The sequence below is a fragment of the Citrus sinensis genome, chromosome 9 (genome assembly GCF_022201045.2).
Source record: "Citrus sinensis cultivar Valencia sweet orange chromosome 9, DVS_A1.0, whole genome shotgun sequence".
NCBI lineage: Eukaryota > Viridiplantae > Streptophyta > Magnoliopsida > Sapindales > Rutaceae > Citrus > Citrus sinensis.
This window is the reverse complement of record NC_068564.1, coordinates 33,001,293-33,023,794: the sequence shown is the minus strand read 5'-3', so window position 1 is coordinate 33,023,794 and position 22,502 is coordinate 33,001,293. Positions and strand designations below refer to the sequence as shown.

Below are 22,502 nucleotides of genomic sequence, written 5' to 3'. Positions count from 1 at the left end.
ACCATGCGCAATAATAATTTTTTAACTTAAAACTTTATGAATTATGATTGGTGATTGCAATGCGGACTTACTGAACAACACAGGTCAAAACTCAATTAAAAAATAATAATACATCAATTTCAAGCCCAACGTCGTCATCTGAAACACTACAAAGAAAATTCTAATCAAACACCAATAGATGAACCATCACTTGGTTAGTATCAGAACCTTATTCTTAGCACAGATGTTTAATATTAGATAATTATTAGCTCATTAAAGCTGTACTCGGATAAAAATGGCAGTAAAAAGACACTGATAATATTGTCTTCAAAACAGGCAAGAGCAACATCTTGACTGTCAACTTACAAGACACCAAACAAACTAGGAAACTGCATCACTTCAAAACTCTAACATGACGGTTAAACTGTTTGCTCAGCTTGTAAGATTTAAATCACATTTACATTTACAGGAATCCTCCCTTGGGCATCACATCAAAACTCTAACATGACGGTTAAACTGTTCGCTCAGCTTGTAAGATTTAAATCACATTTACAGTATGATGCCCAAGGGAGGATTCCTGTTTCACTATATGGCCTGAGTACAGTCTTCTCACAATATGTTCCAATGAAAAATTAAAGTTATATTGAACCAACCTATTTCTGGAATGATATTGAGTAGGTGCCAGTGTTCGGATCTTTAACAGCTTTGAAGTTGTTGGTGCTCATCCCAAAACGGCCCAGGATAGAGTTACCCATTTCTTTTAGCTTTCCTGCTCAAAGGAAACAATTTCACATTTTGGTTAATGAATAACTGATGAAGCATGCACACAAAAGCATAAGAAATGTCGGATGAAAATTGTAGCCTAGATGTTTGTCAAGACGAAGAATTAGGTAATCTAATTATATATAACCATTATTCTAATACAAATCCTTTTCTGACAACACAACTCCCCCACCCTCTGTGTGTACCGATGATAACCCTTCAAATAAAATGACTTCACTGTATGACTAGTAGGAAATGGCTCTGCACATACCAAAGCATGAGCACAGGCATAGAATCCTTGTTTGTCAAAGGTGTGTCATACCCAAAAAATTATATAAAAAAGAGAAAAAAGAAGACATCAAACAGGACCAAACAACCATTGAGGATCATATAAAATATCTCTTTTCAGTAGTGTGGTCGGTATTAAACTTCAAACTTTGAAATACTTCCTCCACACTCAAATTGAATTTTCTACACCCTCCGAAAACTTCTGTTTAATCCTCACATTTAATTGAAAGATGTTGGGGGTAAAGCAGATTCTATAAACAAGTAACAACTATCACTTCCCATGCATGTTATGTTCCAAAACCAATTAATTCTTTCGATCATCAAACACCTAGTCCTTACAGACTATCTCAAGGAAGCATGCTCAAAATCTCATTCACAACAATAACTTCACTTAGTCCAACCTACAATTTTAATTAATTAATCTTCTCTTTCCATTATCTGTTCCAACTTCTAGCTGCATGTAAGAATTCATCTACTTCTTACTCGGAGGTATTAACGGACCATCATAAAAAGCAGTTTGCAAAGACATGAAATTGCATATGGCTATGAGTTCTCAACAATGTAACAACAAATATACTATAAAGGCACTAATAATAAGGGTGAACTGGTTAAAAAGTAATGAAAAAACGAAGTCTAGATGCCTCATTCATTTGCTCCAATTGATGAAGATGGAGAATGGTGTGCCTCAGAAACAGTCTTAAATTTTTGTTTCAACGTCTTCCAACAACCAACTCTGCAGGCAGAGATGTATCTCCGTGATGCAGGATGCACATGTATTTGGGTGGAAACAAGTGGACTTGCTAATGAGAAGCAAGAGAGTTCCATCAGCGTACACTCAATTTGGGTTAAAGGTCTTGATGGAACCTTATTTCACCAAGAGATCTTCAGTCCTTATATGATTGTAAATTCCTATTTCTGTATCGACAGCTTTCTTTACTGCCATTTATATCATTCTTTGATACGCACTAATGTTTCACAGTTTCTTAATGAGAAGAAAATGAAATCGCAGAAGAAAATCATTGCCAAGCTTACCAATCATCTCTTCCTTCATCTTTTCAAGTTTTTCCTCTGCCAGTGGCTGCAAACGAAGAATGGTTCTCTTGGCTTGATTATTTGAAGGATCAAATTCCAAGATTTTCTTCATCTGTGATAGAAAAAATGAAGAAAAGTTCAAAGAAAATGACATTTGAAATTAGAAGTAGTTATGAAGGTGCCACAAATCAGCCTGTGAAATGTAAAGAACTTCATGGAAGGTCGACAAAAAAATACAAGACTCAGGGTTCAAAACCAAACTACATAATCCAACATAGAATGAACAAGAAACTAAAACGTATTTGTTATGTGAATGACAACAATCATCAAATCCTGAATACCAGCAATAGCCTCTTCAAAGTGTTCAAGCTTTTCATGTGCCTCTGCTCTTCTGATCAGAGCTTTCATATATGTAGGATTAAGCTCCAATGCCTTTGTGCATTCTTTGATAGACTCCTCGAATTTTCCCTAATGTAAATTATCATCAATCTGGAGTTAGAAAGACTATAGGAATCTTGGATGCAAAACAAACAGCATGAACCGCAGATTCCACAGGATAAACAAAAGTTGGCAGATTTTAAAATATGAAGTACTTCTCCATAAATTTCTATCTTCATTTACCATCTGAACTTGAACATCATCATGTCTATTTGATAACAATACAACAAATCAGAAGGAGAAAGGATCAGATCCACTCAAAGTAAACTCCAAAGGTAATAGTAAAATGAACTACTATAGAGAATAAGGTTTTCGGAATCTAATAAAAAAAATGCATTATAAACAATGCTAAACAAACCGGGATGAAATCAGAACATAAACAAACAGACTGACTGACAGAACTCAAAAACATCAAATGCCTCATGCTTTACTAATTTCTTCTTTAGTAACAACGCTGTCACATTTAGCAATTCACATTTTCTAAATCCTTTAATACTTTAGGATGCACAAACAAAACAAAGTGTTGTTATTGAATGAAATGTGGATAAAAGAGTAACATACAAGCTTCAAAAAGCATATTCCACGATTTGAATGGCATATGGAACGCAGCTCTGCCATTTCCGGCGCCGTCGCCACTTCCTTCTTCCCCGATGCCGACTGCCCTTCCTTAGCCTCCGGCGCCGAAGCCAATTCCGCTCTCTCCGGCACCGATGCCACTCGCAAAGCTACCTCATACTGTAACAACGCCTCCTCATATTTACCTTCACCAAACAACTTATTCCCTTCGAGTTTCGCCTCATTCGCTTCATTTAACTAAAAGAACAAAAAGCAGAATATATATTGTAAACAGGACAGCTAAAATATTGAAGTATTTTCACACATTTTCATTAACTGTAATGCATCATTTGTAACTAATAAAGAGAAAATAAAGGGAACTATATATGAGAGTATCAAGGAGAATAATGGAAGAGATTGTTGTTAGTAACTTGTGGAGAGTATCATGGAGCTTGAGATTATCTGATATGCCCCCGCAAGAGGGTGTTGCCATTGGCGACACCCATCTTGAACCTTAATTCAGAAAATGGTTGCTTGGAGAGGGGTTTGGTTAGGCTATTAGCAAGTTGATCTGCTGCAGATATATAAGATACGCGCAATAGCCCTTTGTTGACCCAATCGCGAACAAAATGATAAGCAAGATCAATGTGTTTTACCCTTGAATGAAAGACTGGATTGCAACACAAATAGGTAGTTTCAATATTATCACAATAAATGGTAGGAGTTTGACTCAATTGAAGGCCAAGTTCTTGAAGTAGATTCTGAACCCATCAAACTTCAAAGGCTGCATTTGCGACAGCCAAGTACTCAGCTTCTGTTGTGGAATGAGCTATTGATTTTTATTTGTTCGAACGCCATGAGATAGGATTGCTGCCTAGATAAAGCATATAGGCTGATGTAGAATAAATAGATTCATCCCCACCCCAATCAGCATCAGAGTAAGCATGAAGAAGACATGGTGAATTCCGTTTAAGAAATAAGCCATAAGAAGCAGTGCTCTTTAAGTAATGAAGAATACGTTTAACTGCTTGCCAATGAAAAACACTCGGGCTATGCATAAATTGTGACAACTTACTAACTGCAAATGAAATGTCAGGCCTTGTGAAGGAGAGATATTGAAGAGCACCAACAACTTTCCTGTATTCTGTAGCATCTGCGGAAGTTGCACCATCAAATAACTTCAACGATGCGGTGGAACATAAAGGAGTTGACACTGGCTTAGCTCCACACATATTAGTTTTGGAGAGAAGATCACATATATACTTATGTTGTGACAAAAACAGACCAGCAATTGTTGGAATGAGTTCTATACCCAAAAAGTAGTGTAAATGGCCAAGGTCCTTAATTGAGAATTTCTTTGCTAACAAGTGAACAAATTTAGATAGAAAATTACCATTGTTGCCAGTGAGGATAAGATCATCAACATAGACCAAAAAGAATGCAGTGATGCCCCCGTGATTGTAAATAAATAAAGAAGCATCGGAGATAGCATTGTGAAAGCCAATTTGATGCAAGAAGGAATATAGTTCTTGGTACCAGGCACGGGGTGCTTGTTTTAACCCATATAATGCTTTTCGTAACTTGCAAACATGATTGGGAAAATGATGATTAGTGAACCCAGGGGGTTGAGACATGTAAACTGCTTCTGAAAGTGTGCCATGGAGAAAAGCATTGTTGACATCTAGTTGTTGGAGCGGCCAACCATTAGCAAGAGCAAGACAAAGGATGAAACGCACGGTTGTAGGCTTGACAACGGGACTGAAAGTTTCGGAGTAGTCAACATCGACTCGTTGATGAAAACCTTTGGCGACTAAGCGAGCTTTATAGCGCTCTATAGTGCCATTTGGATGTCGTTTGATGCGAAAAAACCATTTGCAGCCAATGATGTTTTGCGATTGTAAATAAGGAACTAGTTCCCATGTCTGATTTTGGATTAAAGCTTTATATTCACATATCATTGTAGCCTTCCAGTTGGGATCTTGTAAAGCATGTGCAACTGATGTTGGTTCGAAAGTATTAAGTAGGGGATGTTTGGTGGTAACGAGAGTGAGTTTATGTTTAGGCTTGAAGATATTATTTTTCGCTCGAGTTATCATATGGTGGTTTGGCCTAGTTTGCGATGTTGAATTGGTTGAGTTGGAATCTTGATCTAATGAGTTTGAGGATAAATGTGATGTAGGCATGGTGGGCAAAGGATCTGTCTCGATGGATGAAGGACTAGTCGCTGGAGAATCAGTTATGGCATCAACCTGCAAGGAAGTATTTTGAGTGGCACCATTATCTGCATCAAACGTGTTAGAAGAAGATACAAGTGGAGAAAAATTGGCTGCCATAGATGGAGTCTAATTAGAATAAGAAGAAGTGGAAACACGAGTTTGAGATAAATCTAAACCATGACAAGGAAAAGTAGATTCATAAAAAATAACATGACGTGATATATACGTACGATTAGAAACATGATCAAAACATTTATAGGCACTTTGTGAAGTGCAATATCCTAAAAAGATACAAGCTTTAGACCTAGGTTCCAGTTTGAGTGGAATATGGATGTAGCCAAGGGAAACACTGACATCCAAAAATTTTGAGTTTATTGTAATTAGGTTCACCACCAAAAAGTGTTTCATAGGGACTTTTTAACTTAAGAATATTAGTGGGTAAGCGATTAATCAAATATACAGCTGTATGAAAAGCATAAGTCCAAAAACGTATAGAAAGAGATGCTTGATGTAGTAAGGTAAGACCTGTTTCTACAATGTGACGATGACGTCGTTCACTAGTACCATTATGCTCAGGGGTATATGGAGTTGATGTGAGATGTGAAATGTCACATTTACTGAAAAATGGTTTCAATTTTATAAATTCTCCACCACCATCTGAGAAAACAGAAACAATGGAAGTCTTAAAAAAAATTTCAACTAAGATTTTAAAATTGATAAAGATATCGTACACATCAGATTTTTGTTTCATTGGGTAAAACCAAATATATTTTGTAAAATGATCCACGAATATAACGTAAAATCGAAAATTATCATGGGAAGTAATAGGCGCAGGACCCCAAACATCTGTGTAAATAAGCTCTAAAAGTTTGGAGCTTGAAAGAGAATTTTCAACAAAAGGGAGTCTATGGCTTTTATAACTAGCACATGAATTACAAAAGGAATCAGATTTATTTCGTGTTACCGTCAAAGAATTTTTATTAAGAATATATTGTAGAATCTGAAATGAAGGATGGCCTAGTTGTTGATGCCAAGTAGAAGTTGAAGTTGATCTTGACGCAAATACTAAAGGACTTTTGATTGAAGAAGACAACAAAGGCCACTCGTACACTCCTTCCTTATTCAGGCCGCGCATGAGAACTGTTCCCGTTAGCTGATCCTTCACAAGAAAACACGAGTCAAAAAATTCAATTGAGACTTTATTGGTTTTACAAAGTTCGGATACAGAGATCAATTTTTTTCGGATACTGGGAACACATAGTACATTTGATAAAGTAATGGGTTTTGAGGTAGAGGAGAATGTAAGCGAACCAATATGAGAGATGGGCAAACCTGAGCCATTGCCTATTATTACTTCATCAGAACCTGTGTAAAGAGCATGCTGAGATAAATTGTTAACGTCAGTAGTGACGTTGTGTGAAGCTACAGAATCAAGAAGCCAGGTTTGGTTCGGATTCAGAGACGGACTGCTGTAGTTGCATATTGGGACACCTGGATAAGGTATCTGTGTATTTGTTGATGTTGCTGTAAAGTTGGCTATAGGGTTGGAAGTTTGAGCTTGCAATCTTGCATAATAATTATATCGATCAGAACATTTCTTAGCACTGTGTCCTTTTTGGTGACAAATTTGACAAGTGCCTTGGTAACCTTTCCTGCGATTTGGTTGTTGATTCCAATTGTTTGATGGGTAAGGATTAGGACCTGAGTATCTTTAGTTATTTTGGAAGGTTTGAGATGGATTTAAACTAGGTGGTGTTGATGGAAAAAATGGTTGAAGAGGTGCTCGAGGATTTTGAGAATAGTGTGAGAAATTATTATAATTTCTTTGTGTAGCATGGGCTGATATGACGGGGTTGTATGGTGTTTCTTCTGTTCGCGAGGATTGCAAGGATACTTCGACATCAACGAGTTTGTCACGCAGGTCAAGGAAAGTAATTGGTGTGTCTCTAGCTTGAATAGCTGCAACAATTTCTTTGAATTCAGGTTTAAGTCCATTAAGAATCATAACAGTGAGGTCAATTTCGGAGACCGGAGTATCAACCAATGCAAGCTCATTAGCCATCGTTTTCATACTCTGTAAATACTCAGCTACAGGCCTGTTTTCTTGCTTCATTCGTGACATACGGCCTTTGAGATTAACTACATGGGTTCTGTTGTGGCTTTGAAATGTTGATGTGAGTGTAGTAAGGGCACCGATGGAGTTTGCAGCTGAAGCAATAAGAGAAGCAATTTCTGGTTCTACTGATGCAATTATTGCATTTAGAATAAATTGATCTTGGTGCTGCTATATGGTGTAAGCAAGATTAATGGTTGCTTTTCCATCATCACCGGTTATTATTGGAAGGGGACACTTTATTGCACCTGTAACAAAACCATGAAGATCATATCCTATTAGGACAATGTTTAATTGTGCTCTCCAGGTCATAAAGTTGTATTGATTCAACTTGAGAGAAAGTTGTGAGGATGTATTTATAACAATCAGGTTGCCTGCAGAATTGAACGCGCCATCAGAAGAAAAAAAGGCAGCAGACACAGGAGAGGAAGAGGTGATTAAGGTTGAGCTAGAAGCCATGTTATAGGTTTACTCGTAGGAGAAATTAATTGCTCTGATACCATAAAAGAACAAAAAGCAGAATATATATTGTAAACAGGACAGCTAAAATATTGGAGTATTTTCACACATTTCCATTAACTGTAATGCATGTATTTATATACATCATTTGTAACTAATAAAGAGAAAATAAAGGAAACTATATATGAGAGTATCAAGGAGAATAATGGAAGAGATTGTTGTTCGTAACTTGTGGAGAGTATCATGGAGCTTGAGATTATCTGATATTAACGCTTTCTACATAAAATCAATCATTAATTCATCAATCATTTGCTTCACTAGCTGAATTTACCAAAACTAGTAAAACTGAAATGATAATAACAAAATGCGGAAATGAAAAACTTGGCTCAATTCGTTGTCGTTTAGAGCAACAGGCTGTTCTCCTCCCCCTCGTTGTCGTCGCTGACGTCGCGTTCGTCGGATTTGGCTCATTCAGATCTCTGAATGCTGGTTTTATTTTATTTTTCTTCTGTTAATGCAAATGCAGATTTGAGTTCATCGGATTTGGCTTCGTCCGGTTGGGGGCATAATGGCGCTAATGGCATAGAAGTAGTAGCTTTTTGTCATTACTTTCTTCTTCTAAAGTTTTTTTTTCGTTACTTTTTTATTATTTTAATATTTTATTTGCATTATTTTAATTTTTAAAATAAAAAGAGAGATAGAAGTAGGGATGGCAATGGGGAGGGGAGGGGAGGGGACCAATCTCCCCATACCCATCCCCGATATTTTACATATGTCCCCGTCCCCTCCCCGTCCCCATCAGAATTGCTTGAGAGAATCCCCATCCCCTCCCCGAATAATAACAGGGGATCCCCGAGGGTCCCCGGTCCCCGAATAACTAATAGTCTAATACATTTTTTTTATTTTCGATTTTAAATTAATCATATTAAAATAAACTCATACCGCTATTGTAAGCTCGTAACCAACTTTGACAGCACATTAAGGCCTCCAATGTGCTTGGATGAAGTCTGTTATGGTATGGGCTCACAACTCTACCACTAGTGTTAAAAGCTGATTCATAAGCAACTGTTGTAATTGGAATTGCCAAAATATCTCTAGCAATTCGAGCTAATGTAGGATACCTATTAGCATTTGTCTTCCACCAACTCAAAATATTAAAATCTTCCATCCGAGGTATAACTTTCTCATCCAAATATGAATCTAATTCATCTGCAACAACTGCACAATCTCCATTGTTTACATAATCATCAAAACCTATCATCCATTTGGTTGCTTTCTTATAAGAATCCCCTGTAGATCTAGTAGAAGAACTACTACCAGTATAATCAAAGCAATAAACAGTTGGTGAAAACTTCAATTAATACTCTTCAACTAATTCCCGGCAAAAGGTGACCACTTTCCCAACATACAACTATTTTGATATTTATTATTTTTAACAATATTTATAATTTTGTTATTTATTTATTAGTAATTTTAAAAATAAAAATAAAATTAAAAATTAAAATGGGGAAATGGGTAGGGGATGGGGATTCCACCTCATCCCCGTCCCCTCCCCGAATAAAAAATTGGGTAAAAAATTTTCCCCGTCCCCTCCCCGAAAAAAAAATTGGGTATAAAATTATCCCCGTACCCTCCCCGAATGGGGAAAATCCCCGAGGGTACCCGTCCCCGTGGGGATTTTTGCCATCCCTAGATAGAAGTAAGACCCACAGAAATGGCAACAGGCGCTGCCGTTTCTGTTGTCCCTTTGTTCGTTTAGCCCCATTAGTGCTGCTACTTAGACAATACCACAATAAAGGGAAGACACGACAGCATTTCCTATCCTCCCTCTCTTCTATTAAGGGCCCATAATAAGTTTAAAAAAATAATATATAATAGTGCACATGTGTGAATAAAGTGAAAACTTTTTTTTTGGCTATTGGATAAGAGTTTTAACATGATTATTAAAGTGGAAGGCCATAACTTTATATGCATCTCTTTTAGTTGTTTATCACACAACTGATATCTGTATTTCCAGCTCTATATTTGCTCGATTTCAATAACATAAAAAAGGGTCATAAGGAAGAAGAGAGAGAAGTTAGATCTTGATTTATTCAATAGTGGGAAAAAAAAGTGAAACAAAATCAATGGCAATAGATCTGCAAACAAAGGCAGCTTGATAAAATTGTTGATAATTGATTGATAAGTTGGTCTCTCTCATACATTCAAATAAAGTTTTTGTTGTGTTCTGTATATTTAAATGGTTAGAAAAATTTTAATTTAAATTGTAAAAATTCATAGATTTGTGCTTTTTATATATTTAAATTGTTATGGATTTTTTTTTTTACTTTCAATTGTTAGGAAGTGGAAGGCCATAACTTCATATGCATCTCTTTTAGTTGTTTATCACACAACTAATATCTGCATTTCCAGCTCTGCTTTTGCTTGATTTCAATAACATAAAAAAAAGCAGCCATAAGGAAGAAGAGAGAGAAGTTAGATCCGGATTTTTTCAATAACAGAAAAAAAAAAGTAAAACAAAACCAATGGTAATAGATCTGCAAACAGAGGCAACTTCATAAAATTGTTGTTAATTGATTGGTAAGTTGGTCTCTCTCATACATTCAAATAAAGTTTTTGTTGTGTTCTGTATATTTAAATTGTTAGAATGTTTTTAATTTAAATTGTAAAAATTCGTAGATTTGTGCTTTTTATATATTTAAATTGTTATGATTTTTTTTTTTACTTTGAATTGATAAGAAGTAATGGATTAAATTTATAGCAATTTTCTGGATGTGTTTTATATATGTTAGGATTTTTTTAATTTAAATTACTGGAAATAATAGAATAAATTATAACAATTTATGGATGTGTTTTATATATTTAAATTGTTAGGATTTTTTAATTTAAATTGTTGGAGATAATGGAATAAATTATAAAAATTTGTGGATGTGTTTTATATTTAAATTGTTAGGATTTTTTGTTACTGGACAAGAATATTGTAAAAGTTTCTAATTACTTATTCTTAATACAAATGTTAATTATTTTGTAGAAATTGAGAATTTGGAAAATGAGCATGCATTTGAAGAGTTGCAAGAAACATGAGTCAACAATGTAGATGAAATTGTGCAACCGAAAAAATATGAGCCAACTCTTGGAATATTATTTAATAGTCATGAAGAAATGTTTGCATTTTACAAAGTTTATGGTAAAACAAAAAGAGTTTCATGTAAAGGTTTGAACTCCTAAGAAAAGGGACTGATAGAATTGTAAAGTATGCGACATTTGCATGTGGCCGCAGCGGAAAATCAGAATGGAAATCTACTAATGTATTGAAGCAGAAACTTGATGTGAAAAATGGTTGTGATGCATAAATTGGAGGTTGTCTAAATGAAGATGGAAAATGGGTTCTTCGAACTTTAAATCTTCAATACAACCATGAATTGAGTGTAGACAAATTTAGGTATTAAACAAAATCAAACAAATTAACGAACAAAAATAGTTCCTCTATGGAAGGAAAGTGAGAGGGAGAGAGTATGTACGAGTGAGAGGTGACGACAAAAGAAATTTGCAAAAAAAAGTCTACAAAATTCGTAGATTTATTAGCTCTGTGCTGCATCAACGACAAATAAAAATCTGCAAGGTTAGTTGGCGTGGTCACAGTAGAGAAGAGATAAGGTTGGTTAGCCGGTTCTGTGATGATAGAGAAGAGATGAAAAATCACAAAATTTATTTTGTGAAAGACAATTAGAGATAAGGTAAAGAAAAGATAAGGTTTGCTCTGATATCATTTTTGGACTTCTCTTTTTTTTTTATATATTTACTTTTTTAAAGTAAATGTAGGCCCACAAAAAGGAAATGATAAATGAATGAAATGATAGCAAGTGGCTTCAAACAAAATTCAAGCTACAAGTACAAGTCTAACTCATAATAAAAAATTATCTCAAGGATTGAGAGTCATCGTAAGTTCATGTCATTAGTCCAATAATTACTCTCAACACGATAATCTTCTCAACTCTATTTGTCAAAGACCACAAAATTGTTGACAATTAAACCAAATCAACCTCAAGTCCTCATCATCAGTTTCAATCTAACTCTAAGGGATCAAGATTCTCTCCTGATCTGATCTCCTCCTGATTAAAAATATATGTGGTGATTGATAGTTAATGAATAAAAAAAATAAAGAAATTAAATCATATTTATACACTATTACTTAAAGACACATGACATAAGATCTTTAAAAACCCATGAGAGCTTAGATCAGGAGAGGGTCATTGTCCAACTCTAAGACTAAGACAAAGGCTAAAGAGACTCGTGGCTGTTGCATCAACTCTACCCCATTCGAGATCAATACTTTGATGAAAAAATTGTAGCAGAGCTACCAAACTTGAGTAATACAAATTCAAATATGTTAGATGACAGGGCAGCATACTTAGCATTTATTAGTGTTCCGAAAGTTTAAAGTGGTCAGCCTTATCTCTTATCTTATGATTAATTCAAGTTTTTTACTTTTACATTTATCAAGATCAAGATAAAGATAACTATTGTGATGGCTTATCGTGTTTCTTGTAAAGCACTATAAATGTAATGATTATGTGGAGAATTAAATATAACAAAAAAAAAGGTGCTTTATTTCTTTTCCAAAAGGTGCTTTATTTCTTTTCCAAGCCCATCTTTATAATTCTAGTGTACATATTGATCCGGTACCTAAATTATTCAATAGCCATATTTGCATTGAGCGTGAATGTGACTTTGAAATTTTAGAAAACCAAACAACTTGGATAAGGTAGTTGATTCCGTGTGTGGAATAAAAGAAACTTATCTCAAAACACTGACTTTAAACGCAAGCTCATCGGTATACATATGTCCGAAATGAACTCATTTTTCTTTTACCACAAGAATTCTGAAGTCTTAGAGCCCCCAACCCCAAGGTATATGGGTACTTTCTTTTCTTGTTAATTAAGGCATGATTTGATTTGCTAGCTTTGTGTTGTGCACAGTATCAGAGATAACTATATCTATTATCCTGTATATTCTTATTTTTTGTGGCCATCGGATGCATGCAGGTGGTGACACAATGGAAACAATTCACGTAAAAGAGTCAACAATAATACGGCCTGCTCAAGAAACCCCCAGACATTGCCTACGGTTGAGTGATTTAGACCTGCTGATGCCGGCAAGTCACATCCCCAGTGTGTATTTCTACCGAGGGCCAAATTACCCTTGCAATTTCTTTGAAGGTGGTTTACTGAAGGAGGCTTTGAGTAAAGTTCTTGTCCCGTTTTACCCCTTGGCCGGAAGATTGGGTAAAGATGAAAATGGCAGAATTGAAATAAAATGCAAAGGAGAGGGAGTTTTATTTATTGAAGCTGAAACGAGTTATGTCACTGATGATTTTGGTGACTTTGAATCAAGCTCGAAGCTCGTGCAACTTGTTCCACCTGTTGATCGCACGAAAGATGCATGTTTTCATCCACTTATTATGGCACAGGTAGAAGAATAAGAATAAAAAGAGAGCTCGTGTATTTCCTCATTTTATTAAAAATGAAATTAGGAGCTATTCCATCAAAAGAATTATTCATAATACTCACTCAAACTTAGTCACTTTATTTCTTTATAGGTAACTCATTTTAAGTGTGGAGGAGTTTCTCTTGGACTTATGATGCATCATACGTCAATGGACGGAACTACGGCATACCACTTCATGAACTCATGGGCTGAGATGACGCGTGGCATTCCTATTAGCGTTCCACCAATCTTTGATCGAACTATACTAGATGTTGGAGTCTCAACTTCTCCATCATTTCACCACATCGAATACGATCCCCCTCCTTCCATGAATACTCCTACTCAAAATCCTCAAGCCATTTCCACTGCAATCCTGAAATTATCACCTGATCAAATGAACATCCTTAAAGAAAAATCTAAGGGAGATCACGGATCCACCGTCAAGTATACTAGATTTGAGATTGTAGCAGCACATATATGGCGCTGCGCATGTAAAGCACGAGGGTTGTCTATTGATCAAGCTACCAAGTTAGAGATTCCCACATCTGGGCGATTTAAATTGAATCCTAAAATTCCACTTGGGTATTGTGGCAATGTAAACTTCAGCGCCACACCAATGGCCTTGTCAGGTGATATTCAATCGGAATCATTAAATTGTACAACAGAGAGAATTCATGAAGCAATTAAATTGAGGGATGACAAGTATATGAAGTCAGGGCTTGCCTACCTAAAGCAACAACCTGATTTAACAGTTATCAGGCGAGACCCCAAAATTATTAATTGTCCAAACCTGCTGATAACCAAAGTAGCAGACATGCCTATGTACGAGGTAGATTTTGGATGGGGTCGGCCGGTGTTTACGACGCCTTGGGCCGCCGTGGACGGAGAGATTTTCATTTTACCTGGTCCAACCAATGATGGGAGCTGGTTGGTGGTTGTAGACATGGAAACTAACCACTTGCAGCACTTCAACAAGTATTTTTATGATATCTTTCCGTAATCCCACGATGTAATAATGTCTTTGGGTGGATACTTACGATTGGGTCCGCCTTCGTTACACTTAATGTAACTTACGGTGAGTCTGTGAAGTTTCATCTAATCTCCTATGTTCTATGTAATTTATATTTTATTCATGAATATTATAAACTTTTTGAAATGTCAAATTTCGTTTAACCCCTTATACTCAATTTTATTTTATTGAAATCTTAGAGTATGAATTCGCCTCTATAATTTTAAACTCTCAAAATAATTTTTATTTAATTAAAAAATATAATTATTGTTAAATGAATTATAATTATAATTATTATTTTATTATAATCATAAATATTTTTTAAATAAATTATTATTATTATTAATAATAAGAATAAAAGATATTATAATTAATTAATCTATTAACAATAATTAATAATATTTTTTAACCCGTAAACACCGGCCGACCCCATGCAAAATCTACCTCGTACATAGGCATGTCTGCTACTTTGGTTATCAGCAGGTTTGGACAATTGACCCTCTTATTATTTGCTGATATGTTTCTAATAATGAACCCCCTTTTGTCCTTTTGAAATGATTAATGAAGTGCTTGAGTGCATTGAAGTTATTTTAAAAGTACACATAAAGATTTGACATTTACTTATTTTTTAAAAATAAAAAAGCAGGTAAAATTTAAATTAATTTTTTATTTCTTATTTTTTAATTCAGATTGTCAATTGAATCCATTTGTTAAAAAATTATTTAATTATCTCTTTATGTTCGAACGATGATGACTTTAAATAATAATTCTTACAAATCACTCAATTAAGTCCACCGGGCCAATTAAATATTATTTGTTTATATTAATTTTAATTCAATTGAAATTCCATAGTAATTTAACCTAAAGTTTAACACTCACAAATAATTTATAGTTCATTGTAATTCCACAAAATTATTAGTTCTTGTAATTTAAATTATTTTAAGGAATTGAATCATAATATTTTGAATTTAATTCAATCTTTCACGTGACTTTGTTGAATAAAACTGACGGATGTGTTTTATATATTTAAATTGTTAGGATTTTTTTAATTTAAATTGTTAGAAAGTAATGGATTAAATTTATAGCAATTTCTGGATGTGTTTTATGTATGTTAGGATTTTTCTAATTTAAATTGTTGGAGATAATGGAATAAATTATAAAAATTTGTGGGTGTGTTTTATATATTTAAATTGTTATGTTAATGGACAAAATGTTATAAAAGTTTCTAATTACTTATTCTTAATACAAATGTTAATTATTTTGTAGAAATGGAGAATTTGGAAAATGAGCATGCATTTGAAGAGTTGCAAGAAACAAGAGCCAACAATGTAGATAAAATTATGCAACCGAAAAAATATGACCCAACTCTTGGGATATTATTTAATAGTCATGAAAAAATGTTTGCATTTTACAAAGTCTATGATAAATAAGAAGGGTTCCTGTAAAGGTTCGAACTACTAAGAAAGTGACTGATGAAATTGTAAAATATGCGACATTTGCATGTGGTCGTAGCGACAAGTTAGAAAGGAAATCTGTTAATGCATTGAAGCCGAAACCTAATGTGAAAAATGGTTGTGATGCAAAAATTGGAGGTTGTCTAAATGAAGAAGGAAAATGGGTCCTTCGAACTTTAAATCTTCAACACAACCATGGATTGAGTCCAGACAAAGCTAGGTATTACACAAAATCAAACAAATTAACGAACTAAAATAGTTCCTCTATGGAAGGAAAGTGAGAGGGAGAGAGTATATACAAATGAGAGGTGACGGCAAAAGAAATTTGCAAAAGAAAGTCTGCAAAATTTGTAGATCTATTGGCTTTGTGCTGCATCGACGGCAAAGGAAAATCTACAAGGTTGGTTGGCATGGTCACGGTAGAGAAGAGATAAGGTTGGTTAGCCGGTTCTGTGATGGTAGAGAAGAGATAAAAAAATCGTAAAATTGATTTTGTGAAAGACAATTAGAGATAAAGTAGAGACGGTTGAGAAGAAATAAGGTTTGATCTGATATCCTTTTCAGACTTCTCTTTTATTTTTTTATTAATATTTATTTTTTTTTTAAAGTAACTATGGGCCCATGAAGAGAAAATGATAAGTGAACGAAACGCAACGAGTGGCTTTATTTCTTTTTCGAGCCCGTTTTATAATTAAAGTGTACATATTGATTAGGTGGCTAAATTATTCAATAACCATATTTAAATGTAGCGCAGCGTGAATGTTACTTTGAAATTTTAGAAAATCAAACAACTTGGATAAGGTAATTGATTCCGCGTGTGGAATAAAAAAAACTTATCTCAAAATATTGGCTTTAAACGCAAGTTCATCGGTATACATATGTCCGAAATGAACTCATTTTTCATTTACCATAAGAATTCTGAAGTCTTAGAGCTCCCAACCCCCAGGTATATGGGTACTTTCTTTTCTTGCTAATTAAGGCATAATTTGATTTGTGTTGTGCATAGTATCAGAGTTAACTATATCTATTATCCTGTATATTCTTATTTTTCGTGGCCATCGGATGCATGCAGGTGGTGACACAATGGAAACAATTCACGTAAAAGAGTCAACAATAATACGGCCTGCTCAAGAAACCCCCAGACATTGCCTACGGTTGAGTGATTTAGACCTGCTGATGCCGGCAAGTCACATCCCCAGTGTGTATTTCTACCGACGGCCAAATTACCCTTCCAATTTGTTTGAAGGTGGTTTACTGAAGGAGGCTTTGAGTAAAGTTCTTGTCCCGTTTCACCCATTGGCCGGAAGATTGGGTAAAGATGAAAATGGCAGAATTGAAATAAAATGTAACGGAAAGGGAGTTTTATTTATTGAAGCTGAAACGAGTTGTGTCACTGATGATTTTGGTGACTTTGAATCATGCTTGAAGCTCGTGCAACTTGTTCCACCTGTTGATCGCACGAAAGATGCATATTTTCATCCACTTATTATGGCACAGGTAGAAGAATAAGAATAAAAAGAGAGCTCGTGTGTTTCCTCATTTTATTAAAATGAAATTGAGAGCTACTCCATCAAAAGAATTATTCATAATACTCACTCAAACTTAGTCACTTTATTTCTTTATAGGTAACTCATTTTAAGTGTGGAGGAGTTTCTCTTGGACTTATGATGCATCATCTGCCAATGGACGGAACTACGGCATATCACTTCATGAACTCATGGGCTGAGATGTCGCGTGGCATTCCTATTAGCGTTCCACCAATCTTTGATCGAACTATACTAGATGTTGGAGTCCCAACTTCTCCATCATTTCACCACATCGAACACGATCCCCCTCCTTTCATGAATAGTCCTACTCAAAATCCTCAAGCCATTTCCACTGCAATCCTGAAATTATCACCTGATCAAATGAACATCCTTAAAGAAAAATCTAAGGGAGATCACGGATCCACCGTCAAGTATACTAGATTTGAGATTGTAGCAGCACATATATGGCGCTGCGCATGTAAAGCACGAGGGTTGTCTGTTGATCAAGCTACCAAGTTAGATATTCCTACATCTGGGCGATTTAAATTGAATCCTAAAATTCCATTTGGGTATTGTGGCAATGTAGGCTTCAGCACCACACCAATGGCCTTGTCAGGTGATATTCAATCGGAATCGTTAAATTGTACAACAGAGAGAATTCATGAAGCACTTAAAATGACGGATGACAAGTATATGAAGTCAGGGCATGCTTACCTAAAGCAACAACCTGATTTAACAGTTATCAGGCGAGACGCCAAAATTAGTAATTGTCCAAACCTGCTGACAACCAAATTGGCAGACATGCCTATGTACGAGGTGGATCTTGGATGGGGTCGGCCGGTGTTTACGATGCCTGTGTCCGGCGTGGACGGAGAGGTTTTCATTTTACCCGGTCCAACCAATGATGGGAGCTGGTCGGTGGCTGTAGGCATGGAAACTAGTCACTTGCAGCACTTCAACAAGTTTTTTTATGATATCTTTCCGTAATCCCACGATGTAATATCTTTGGGTGTTGTGTTGATTCTTACGATCTTATTATTTGCTGATATGTTTGTAATAATGAACCCCCTTTTGTCCTTTTGAAATGATTAATGAACTGCTTGAATGCATTGAATATAGAGAGCTGCTAATACTGAGAATTGGGGAATGGATGATCATACAAAAGCGTATCCCAGGCATCGTTCACAATGTTGGACTGGACAGACAAGAAAATTCTGTTAGCTCATGGGATAGCATCGAGGCCCCTAAGTTTCTGCCTCTTATTAAAAAAATTACATTTTCTTTTTCTATTTCTCAAATATGCCCATAATCCCTGCTAAAATATAACTGAAACAACTTTTGTATCGTTATGATCTAATGCAACTATGATACAAAATCTATTTTCAGTAAAAATGTACAAATTATATATAACTTTGTTCTTTATTCAACAAAACAAGAAAACTTGAAAACACAAACTTAGTCAAATTTTTCAGTAAGAGTTTTTGTCTCTCCAAAGCAGAGTGTTAAGACATTAAAGGCAATCTCTCATTGAAACATATAAAACCATCCGCAATAATAATTTTTTAACTTAAAACTCTATGATTGGTGATTGCAATGTGAACTTACCGAACAACACAGGTCAAAACTCAATTAAAAAATAATAATACATCAATTTCAAGCCCAACGTCGTCATCTGAAACACTACAAAGAAAATTGTAATCAAACACCAATAGAGGAACCATCACTTGGTTAGTATTAGAACCTTATTCTTAGGACAGATGTTTAATATTGGATAATTATTAGCTCATTAAAGCTGTACTCGGATAAAAATGGCAGTAAAAAGACACTGATAATATTGTCTTCAAAACAGGCAAGAACAACATCTTGACTGTCAACTTACAAGACACCAAACAAACTAGGAAACTGCATCACTTCAAAACTCTAACACGACGTTTAAACTGTTTGCTCAGCTTGTAAGACTTAAATCACATTTACAGTGTGATGCCCAAGGGAGGATTCCTGTTTCACTATATGGCCTGAGTGCAGTCTTCTCACACTATGTTCCAATAAAAAATTAAAGTTATATTGAACCAACCTATTTCTGGAATGATATTGAGTAGGCGCCAGTGTTCGGATCTTTAACAGCTTTGAAGTTGTCAGTGCTCATCCCAAAACGGCCCAGGATAGAGTTACCCATTTCTTTTAGCTTTCCTGCTCAAAGGAAACAATTTCACATTTTGGTTAATGAATAACTGATGAGGCATGCACACAAAAGCATAAGAAATGTCGCATGAAAATTGTAGCCTAGATGTTTGTCAAGAAGAAGAATTAGGTAATCTAATTATATATAATCATTATTCTAATACAAATCCTTTTCTGACAACACAACTCCCCCACTCTCTGTGTGTACCGACGATAACCCTTCAAATAAAATGACTTCACTGTATGACTAGAAGGACATGGCTCTGCACATACCAAAGCATGAGCACAGGTATAGAATCCTTGTTTGTCAAAGGTGTGTCATACCCAAAAAATTATATAAAAAAGAGAAAAAAGAAGACATCAAACAGGACCAAACAACCATTGAGGATCATATAAAATAGCTATTTGCAATAGTGCAGTCGGTATTAAACTTCAAACTTTGAAATACTTCCTCCACACTCAAATTGAATTTTCTACACCCTCCGAAAACTTCTGCTTAATCCTCACATTTAATTGAAAGATGTTGGGGGTAAAGCAGATTCTATAAACAAGTAACAACTATCACTTCCCATGCATGTTATGTTCCAAAACCAATTAATTCTTTCGATCATCAAACCCCTAGTCCTTACAGACTATCTCAAGGAAGCATGCCCAAAATCTCATTGACAACAATAACTTCACATAGTCCAACCTACAATTTTAATTAATTAATCTTCTCTTTCCATTATCTGTTCCACCTTCTAGCTGCATGTAAGAATTCATCTACTTCTTACTCAGAGGTATTATCGGACCATCATAAAACACAGTTTGCAAAGACATGAAATTGCATATGGCTATGAACAATATAACAACAAATATACTATGAAGGCACTAATAATAAGGGTGAACTGGTTAAAAAGTAATGAAAAAACAAAGTCTAGATGCCTCATTCATTTGCTCCAATTGATGAAGATGGAGAATGGTGTGCCTCAGAAAGAGTCTTAAATTTTTGTTTCAACGTCTTCCAACAACCAATTCTGCAGGCAGAGATGTATCTCCGTGATGCAGAATGCACATGTATTTGGGTGGAAATAAGTGGACTTGCTAATGAGAAGCAAGAGAGTTCCATCAGCGTACACTCAATTTGGGTTAAAGGTCTTGATGGAACCTTATTTCACCAAGAGATCTTCAATCCTTATATGATTGTAAATTCCTATTCTGTATCGACGGCTTTCTTTACTGCCATTTATATCATTCTTTGATACGTACTAATGTTTCACAGTTTCTTAATGAGGAGGAAATGAAATCACAGAAGAAAATCATTGCCAAGCTTACCAATCATCTCTTCCTTCATCTTTTCGCGTTTTTCTTCTGCCAGTGGTTCCAAACGAAGAATGGTTCTCTTGGCTTGATTATTTGAAGGATCAAATTCCAAGATTTTCTTCATATCTGTGATAACAAAAATGAAGAAAAGTTCAAAGAAAATGACATTTGAAATTAGAAGTGGTTATGAAACTGCCACAAGACTCAGGGTTCAAAACCAAACTACATAATCCAACATAGAATGAACAAGAAACTAAAATGTATTTGTTACGTAAATGACAACAATCATCAAATCCTGAATACCAGCAATAGCCTCTTCAAAGTGTTCAAGCTTTTCATGCGCCTCTGCTCTTCTGATCAGAGCTTTCATATATGTAGGATTAAGCTCCAACGCCTTTGTGCATTCCTTGATAGACTCCTCGAATTTTCCCTAACGTAAATTATCACCAATCTAGAGTTAGAAAGTCTATAGGAATCTTGGATGCAAAACAAACAGCATTTTGGCAGACTTTAAAATATGAAGTACTTATCCATAAATTTCTATCTCCATTTACCATCTGAACTTGAACATCATCATGTCTATTTGATAACAATACAGCAAATCAGAAGGAGAAAGGATCAGATCCACTCAAAGTAAACTCCAAAGGTAATAGTAAAATGAACTACTATAGAGAATAAGGTTTTCGGAATCTAATAAAACAAAAAAAAAGCATTATAAACAATGCTAAACAAACCGGGATGAAATCAGAAAATAAACAAACAGACAGACTGACAGAACTCAAAAACATCAAATGCCTCATGCTTTACTAATTTCTTCTTTAGCAACAACAATGTCACATCTAGCAATTCACATTTTCTAAATCCTTTAATACTTTAGGATGCACAAACAAAACAAAGTGTTGTTATTGAATGCAATGTGGATAAAAGAATGCAATGTGGATAAAAGAGTAACATACAAGCTTCAAAAAGCATATTCCACGATTCGAATGGCATATGGAACGCAGCTCTGCCATTTCCGGCGCCGGCGCCACTTCCTTCTTCTCCGATGCCGACTGCCCTTCCTTCGCCTCCGGCGCCGAAGCTGATTCCGCTCTCTCCGGCACCGATGCCACTCGCAAAGCTACCTCATACTGTAACAACGCCTCCTCATATTTTCCTTCAGCAAACAACTTATTCCCTTCAAGTTTCGCCTCATTCGCTTCATTTAACGCTTTCTACATAAAATCAATCATTAATTCATCAATCATTTGCTTCACTAGCTGAATTTACCAAAACTTGTAAAACTGAAATGATAATAACAAAAGGCGGAAATGAAAAACCTGGCTCAATTCGTCGTCGTTTAGAGCAACAGGCTGTTCTTCTTGTTTCGGCTCCTCGTCGTCGTCGTCGTCGTCGCTGACGTCGCGTTCACTGGCGGTTTCGAATCCGTCGGATACATCGCCGTTTTCGTTTGCTGTCGATGCTGCTTTTGGAGGATTTGCTGCGACAGTCTCTTTTGCGTCTTCTGGCTCTTGTTCTATCAGCACCATTTTTTCAGTTGACTGAAGAGTTGGAGATAGGATTTATTAGCGTTTAGCCTTCAGGGGTCTGGCTCTCCTACGAATGATATGAAGAAACTCAACAAATTATTTAATTTCACTCCTGATTTCCAGAAACCACTCTCCCCTTTCCTCGTTGTACTTGTACACTAAGCAACAAAAT

The 22,502-nt window shown here is 35.5% G+C and overlaps 2 protein-coding genes across 11 annotated transcripts in view; one reads left to right on the top strand and one right to left on the bottom strand.

Moving 5' to 3' along the window:
* The window catches only part of LOC102628720 (shikimate O-hydroxycinnamoyltransferase-like), a 25,241-nt gene extending 6,805 nt beyond the window's left edge, over positions 1-18,436 (top strand). For 2 of the 6 annotated variants that reach the window (XM_052434333.1, XM_052434329.1), the window contains exons 2-3: positions 12,888-13,312; positions 13,442-14,492. In XM_052434333.1, coding sequence (XP_052290293.1) covers positions 12,899-13,312; positions 13,442-14,329 — 1,302 coding nt within the window. In that variant the 5' untranslated portion in view covers positions 12,888-12,898 and the 3' untranslated portion in view covers positions 14,330-14,492. Of the gene's footprint in view, positions 1-12,535; positions 13,313-13,441; positions 14,493-17,934 lie in introns of those variants that run through there. The other 4 variants (XM_052434331.1, XM_052434330.1, XM_025097904.2 and 1 more) reach the window with 4 other exon arrangements.
* Positions 538-22,502, bottom strand: LOC102627745 (uncharacterized). Of its 5 annotated transcripts, none has more exons than XM_052434335.1 (6): positions 22,121-22,501; positions 21,758-22,015; positions 21,105-21,231; positions 20,814-20,927; positions 19,393-19,508; positions 538-556 (listed from the first exon to the last, which is right to left on the bottom strand). In XM_052434335.1, the coding sequence occupies exons 1-5, from the start codon at positions 22,328-22,330 to the stop codon at positions 19,393-19,395; spliced, it is 825 nt and encodes a 274-aa protein (XP_052290295.1). In that variant the 5' UTR covers positions 22,331-22,501; the 3' UTR covers positions 538-556. The 5 variants fall into 5 exon arrangements, with proteins under 5 accessions (XP_052290295.1, XP_052290296.1, XP_006474073.1 ...); XM_006474010.4 differs by lacking the exon at positions 538-556 and adding an exon at positions 17,889-18,513; XM_006474009.4 differs by lacking the exon at positions 538-556 and adding an exon at positions 19,028-19,316.

Coding starts and splice junctions, on each gene's coding strand:
- LOC102627745 (XM_052434336.1), bottom strand. CDS start 22,330: ATGGTGCTGATAGAACAAGAGCCAGAAGACGCAAAAGAGACTGTCGCA. Junction 22,016..22,120: donor ACGACGACGAATTGAGCCAG/GTTTTTCATTTC, acceptor GATTTTATGTAG/AAAGCGTTAAATGAAGCGAA. Junction 749..20,813: donor GATGAAGGAAGAGATGATTG/GTAAGCTTGGCA, acceptor TCCTTTGAGCAG/GAAAGCTAAAAGAAATGGGT.